General features: G+C 40.4%; 1 protein-coding gene across 7 annotated transcripts; it reads right to left on the bottom strand.

The window, feature by feature from the left end:
• Positions 1 to 2,343: 2,343 nt before the first annotated feature.
• On the bottom strand, positions 2,344 to 6,233 carry LOC108950930. Of its 7 annotated transcripts, none has more exons than XR_003397457.1 (4): positions 5,870 to 6,233; positions 3,038 to 5,678; positions 2,898 to 2,963; positions 2,346 to 2,824 (listed from the first exon to the last, which is right to left on the bottom strand). XR_003397457.1 is itself a non-coding variant. In XM_026840257.1 (3 exons), exons 1-2 carry the CDS (start codon positions 5,507 to 5,509, stop codon positions 4,490 to 4,492), a joined length of 900 nt encoding a protein of 299 aa, XP_026696058.1. In that variant the 5' UTR covers positions 5,510 to 5,858; the 3' UTR covers positions 2,344 to 2,824; positions 3,038 to 4,489. The 7 variants fall into 7 exon arrangements, 2 of the variants coding, with proteins under 2 accessions (XP_026696058.1, XP_026696057.1); XR_003397459.1 differs by lacking the exon at positions 5,870 to 6,233 and having other exon boundaries at positions 3,038 to 4,122; positions 4,343 to 5,858; XR_003397460.1 differs by lacking the exon at positions 5,870 to 6,233 and having other exon boundaries at positions 3,038 to 3,815; positions 4,343 to 5,858.
• Between the last annotated feature and the right edge of the window lie 12 nt (positions 6,234 to 6,245).

The following is a 6,245-nucleotide window of genomic DNA, read 5'->3' as shown; positions in this document are numbered from 1 at the left end:
TACTTGTTTGTATTCTGAACCCTTCCCCGCACTTTTTTGAAGAAAATGATGTTTCATTTTTTAGGTATTACGTAGCGCTGTAACATATTCGAAGCTGGATCGGGAGAAAATTCTATAAATATGTTTTTATGACGAATATTAATATTCAGTTATAAAAAAAAATTGAAATTAATTTTTTTTTTGATGGGGATAACATGCTAGTGACCTACATAGATGTATGCGTAAGTTATATTTTCGCGAAAAAAATCGAAAATATAATATTTATATGATTCGAGTTATGATCATACTTTTTTATATTTAACATCTATCCCCGCACTTTTTTAAAGAAAATAATGTTTCATTTTGTAGCTATTACGTAGCGTTATAACATATTCGAAGCTGGAACGGGAGAAAATTCTATAAATATGTTTTTATGACGAATATTAATATTCATAATTAATATTTTTTCGAAATTTTTATTTTTTATTTTAGATTCGGTACCGCTGGGGTCTAGTTAGTACAGTGTCCAAATTTTAGGTTGGTGGCACCAGTAGAAGGTATCGAAAATGGCCGCTAAAATATCTGTATTCTAGGATCACCTTGGTGGTTGCAGAGGGACGCCTTGTCTCTCGCGCAGTTAACCCGCAAAGAAAGGTACGTTATTCTCTCTAAATATTTGCGCAACGTAATAGGCCGGAGCTGAACAAAGAGCGAGAATGTCTTCGCTTTCATAGAAGTCATGTTCCTTGGCTGCTGTTACGTCATAATCTCGAGCGTTTCGCGCGGGTATAAGAGGCGCATATAAGAGCAGGCAATCGTTTGTGTTGTTGGAGTCAGGGCTTGCATACGAACGCTGATGCTAGTGGATCAAATCAAATACATTTAATCAGCAATCTATAGTAAGTTGAAAAGTCTGAACAAGCAATAGTGGTAAGTGTTGGTTGATTATGTTGTTTGTGTTTGAAGCAAAGCAATGAGCTTTAGTAAGATCCAATCTATATTAAGTTGGTGATCGTAAGCTTGATTGGAAATAACTCAATGAATATCCTTAAATAAAGTGTCTATAATATAGTAGGGTGGGGTAGGATGGTACCCCACTTAAGCGCATATTGCCCAATATTTCAAAAATAAAAATATTTGACGGTTTTGGGGTGATACGGCATATTTTTTCTACCATACCTTAGGCTTAGTTATCTAAAATTGTCACGTGGGTAGTAGACATTTTAAATTTTTCGCCAACTTTCAAATCGGTTTTATGAATTTCCCGGTGTTTAAGCTGGAATATCTTTGGTTATACGGAACCGAACAAGTAAGGTGTCGTTGGAATTAGAAAAACACACTCTATCTATTAAAGCGATGTACATTTGAGTGTGTTTAGGCCCTTTAAGAATCGATGATGTATTTGGGGCAGGAGTGTTTAGGTTTCAGGTTTCTAAAACAAATCGAATTTGCTTTATCAGAAGATAAAATTATTTTTAACTGAAAAACTATGAAATATATATTAGTAAACCTGGTATAACTAAGAAACCGTATTATGACGTGTAAGAACTGTATGTGTACTAATGTTCTAACTGACGGGTGACACTTATTTAAAACGGTTCAATATTTGGATTTGTTATAAATATTGTCTGATGTTTACTTTGAGAAAGGATATTGTTTTTTTCTGTATGAGGTTTATGTATCATCTTATTGATCAAATATTGCTGTTCTTAAAAAGGGTTGGGTAGTGGTTTTATGAATGACTGCTTTGGGTAGACTTTCCAACATTGTTTAAACTTCAGATAAAAAAGGGACGCGTCTTGTGCTTATAGTATTAACATTATGTTTGTTCCACTCGAGTGCCCACAATTTAGTTCCCTCTCGTATTTGGCGAGTAAAGAAAAAGGCAAAGTTTCGGGATCAAAACAAACGCCACGCACAGCGTTCAGTTTTCCGCGGCCATCGTGGCGAGCAGATTGGGCTCATATAGAATATGTGGATAGTTCTCCTCACCATCGAGCGTTATCGCAACAGTCGGGTGTAAGAGGCGTATACAGAAGCAGACGGGCGTTTGTAGTTTGGGGTCGGCGTTTGCGTACGATGGCTGGTGATGTTAGTTGATCAAATTAAATACATTTAATCAGCAATCTATTCTAATGCTTGATTAAAAGTAACTCAATGCTTATCTGTTAATGAGGTGTTTATAATATAGTAAGGCGGGGTAATATGGGACACTCGAGCGAATATTTTAAAAATCAAAATATATGACTTGGGATGATGCCACGAATTAGTACTATCTTATCTTTATTAATAGGCAGTATATTAAAACACACAAAATGTTATTTATCGATTCACACACCAGTTGCTATATTATAACGGTTCGAGTTGCCACACGTTATTGTTGTTGTATTGTGGAAGAGATGTTTTATAAGGTAACTGTATATTGTGTTTCTTTATAACAAATAAAGTTACATTAGCTTCCCAACGTCGACAATGCCTACCTTGTGTAAATAAGTCTTAGAAATGTCGCTTAGCGTTTGAAAAGATTACTCTCACCGTCTCTTCCTTACAGTGCCCTTATCACGTTAATATCGCCTTTTTCTCACCTTTTCTGCTTTTCGCTTGTAGTAGCCACTGATATATTGTTTGTACTATGCCTGGTAGCAGAAGTAACAGAATGATTACTTTAGTGTTGATCTTTCGGTTCAATATATAGTAGGATGGGGGAAGATGGGACACCTTTTGCGCATAATATCTGTAGCGGCGGCGACCTGCTCCCGGGCCACTCAACACTCTGCGCTGTACGTAGTCAGTTCACACCCGAACCCTCTTGTTTTAATCGAGTTTATTGGAAGGCTCGCGGTAACTAGATTAAAAGAAATACGGGTAAATACACGAACGAACAAAGTACAAAGACAAACATAAATGCGGACATATACCTGAAATAATTCTACGTAGGAGAGCGATATGTCGACGCAAAGGAGATAAGTCGTCCAACGACGTCTCTACAAATTACACAATATTGCTAATGCCAACATAAAACACATAACTAACAAAAAACGAATAAAGTAACACATACCTATTAAATGCAACCCGGCCGCACACAGCAGCAACGTAACCTCCGTCCACCAACGGTTGTAATAAAAGACTAACGCGAAGCCAACGAAAATAAGGTCAAAACACAGAAACAATGTAAACGAAGTATTACGTCACGTGGATAATCTCGAAACAGACTGTACCGCAGTCACATGGCTCCCCAAAATTGCACGAATTTTAAAATAACACAGAGCTAGTGGCAACTCGTCCCAAAAAAGGCCCTTATATACACACATAACCAGCAGTTAAAATAAACAAAAACGAATACAGCCTTTCGTCGCTCTCGCGAAGATGTTTGGCTCCCCGTCCGGGAATCGTCATTCTCCACCAATAGCACTAATTGTGGATTGGTCTCTCGAGCACAGAAGGAGTTTTCGTTTTTTGCCCTGCTTGTCTCGATCCCCTTAAGTGACCGTCAGTTTCACCTTTCGTATCATACCATCTTCGCTCGGGTACCGCCCTTGCCATTTCTTTCGTACCTGCAAAGTTTGTAGAAACTCTTTTCTCCATCTGGTCCAAAATTGATTGGTTAGATATTGCACCCTTCTCCATCGTTTCTTCAGGTAAAGGTCGGTTTTCTGGAAAACTCCTCTCGGGCTCAATAACGGTCGCTTCTTCATCGTCAATATGTGATTTGGAGTGAGCGGTTCCGGGCTGTCGGATTGACTCATGGCGTCGATCGTGAATGGTCGCGAGTTGACGACATTCTCAACCTCCGTCATGAAGGTCCGGAACGTCTCATCGTCCAGTTGAGAACTATTCTGCAATAACAAACTGGCAAGAACTCGCTTTACAGTTTAAATTTGTCGCTCCCACACACCACCGATATGGCTGGCGTGCGGGACATTAAATTTGAAGGAGACCAAATCGCATTCATGTTGCAACAGAAAACGCTGTATTTCGTTTTGATCGGGTTGGCACGACTGGAGGTCAATTCTTGCGCCGACGATATTGGTTCCACAATCCGATCGAATTTGAATAACCGGTCCCCGCCTTGCAACAAAACGTCTTAGGGCGTTAATACATGAACTCGTATCCAACGAATTCGCAGTTTTGATATGGATAGCCCTGGAAGACAAACATGTGAACAACACGCCATATCTTTTAACCAAAGAACGTTTTTCTTTAACCACGAACGGCTCAAAGTAGTCCATACCCGAAAAGGAAAACGCCCCCCCTTCGTTAAATCTGTCGCACGGCAAATCTGCCATCTTTTGAATTTGTAACGACCCACGAAGTCTACGACAAAGTATACATTTTCTAATATAATTAGCAACTGATGACGAACCGTTTATGATCCAGTACCCTTGTTGTCTCGTGCAATTGTGCGTTGCTGATCTTCCCATATGATGCACCAGATTGTGGCAATGACGAATTATCAGGTTTGTTATATGATGGTTCTTGGGTATGATCACAGGATGTCCCACGTCGTATGTCAAGCTAGAGTTGCGTAATCGACTCTTAGCATTTCTTCGTTGTCTAGAAAGGGATCCAACCGATATAACGAACTTTGGCGTTTGAGTTTCTGTTTGGTTCTCTTCGACGTTTCCCGCTGGTTACCACGTTCGGAGGCAAAAGTTAATGTTTGTATTTCCGCTAAAAAATATAAATGTTGAATACTTCGGATTATACGCCTTTCTGCGTCAAGTGATTGAGAACGCCCGACCTTTAAGTTTTGATCTTGTCGACGTTTTAGTTTCCAAGCAACGCAGTTAGCCACTGCCCTTTTAGCCTTATGCCAAGTAGACACATGCACCAATCTATTCCCTAAGTCACTCACCCCAAACCCGGCTATAGTTTTGAGTACCACTCCCTTTTTCATCTCTAATTGGATTCCTTTCATGACTTCAGGATCGTGGTTCACGAAACACCGTTGAAGATTCGTAGAACTTTCCCACAGAAAGTTAGGGCCTCGTAACCAGATCGAATTCATAGTGAGGTCTTCTGGTTTCATTCCCCTACTTGCACAGTCACTTGGGTTTTCTTCAGTTTTTACGTACCTCCATTCATGTTCATTTGTGTTTTCTTTAATCGTCTGAAGCCGATTAGCCACGAAAGTTTGAAATTTGCGAGCGTCGTTGCCGATGTAGCCGAGCACCACTTTACTGTCCGTCCAAAAGTACTCGTCGTAATCATTAAATCGTATGTGATCTCGTAGATACCGACTCATTCTTGCCGAGACGACGGCCGCGGTTAGTTCCATCCTGGGCACTGTTACAGGTTTCAAGGGAGCCACTCTAGATTTACCTATAACAAAGGCACATCAGACCTTGTTTAAAACATTTGTCAGTCGAATGTATGAACATTGACCATATCCTATAGTGCTGGCATCCGAAAAATGATGCAACTCAACGCTTTTAATCTTACCAAACCCGTGCGGATGGAAACATCTCTTTACTGTGATATCGCCCAAGTGTACGAGCTTATTTCTCCATTTCTCCCATCGCATTCTCATTTCGTGCGACAGCTCGTCGTCCCAATCCACCTTGTCTCTACACAGTTGCTGTAACAGCCTGTAAGATGCGTTTTCCTTCCAACATCACTGGTCCAATGAAGGAAAGCGGGTCATACAACGAACTGATTGTGGATAAAATGCCCCGCCTGGTAAGAGGGGCGTCATTTAACTGTAAACGGAAATAGAACGAGTCATTTTCAATACACCACCGCAAACCTAAGATTCTCTCCGCATGTAGGTTATTTTGACCACTCACAATTTGCATTCCCTTAGATCGTTCATCTGGGGCCACGTTTATTAAAACTTGCTGGTCGTTGGAAGCTAGTTTGTGTAATTTTAGTCTTGCTTTAGCACACATACCTTTGCATCTGTTAAGGAGAGAAATAGAAGTGTCGCTGTTTTCTACCGAAGTCACACCGTCATCCACGTAGAAGTCTTGACGTATGAAGTCAGCTGCATCTTTACCGAACTCTGCTTCGCCGTCGTCAGCAGCTCTTCGGAGTCCAAAATTGGCACAAGCCGGCGAACTCACAGCGCCGAATATGTGTACTTTCATCCGGTATTCACATACCGCTTTGTTCGGATCGTTCTCTTCCCACCATAAGAATCTGAGGAAATCTCGGAACTTTTCGTTTACATAAAACTGATGATACATCCCTTGAATGTCAACAGATAGCGCTACCGTTTCCTTCCGTAAGCGGCATAAAATACCCACTAGGACTAGATTATTCAACAA

Source organism: Ciona intestinalis, unplaced genomic scaffold, assembly GCF_000224145.3.
Source record: "Ciona intestinalis unplaced genomic scaffold, KH HT001164.1, whole genome shotgun sequence".
NCBI classification, from domain to species: Eukaryota; Metazoa; Chordata; class Ascidiacea; order Phlebobranchia; family Cionidae; genus Ciona; species Ciona intestinalis.
This window is presented reverse-complemented; position numbering and strand designations above follow the sequence as displayed.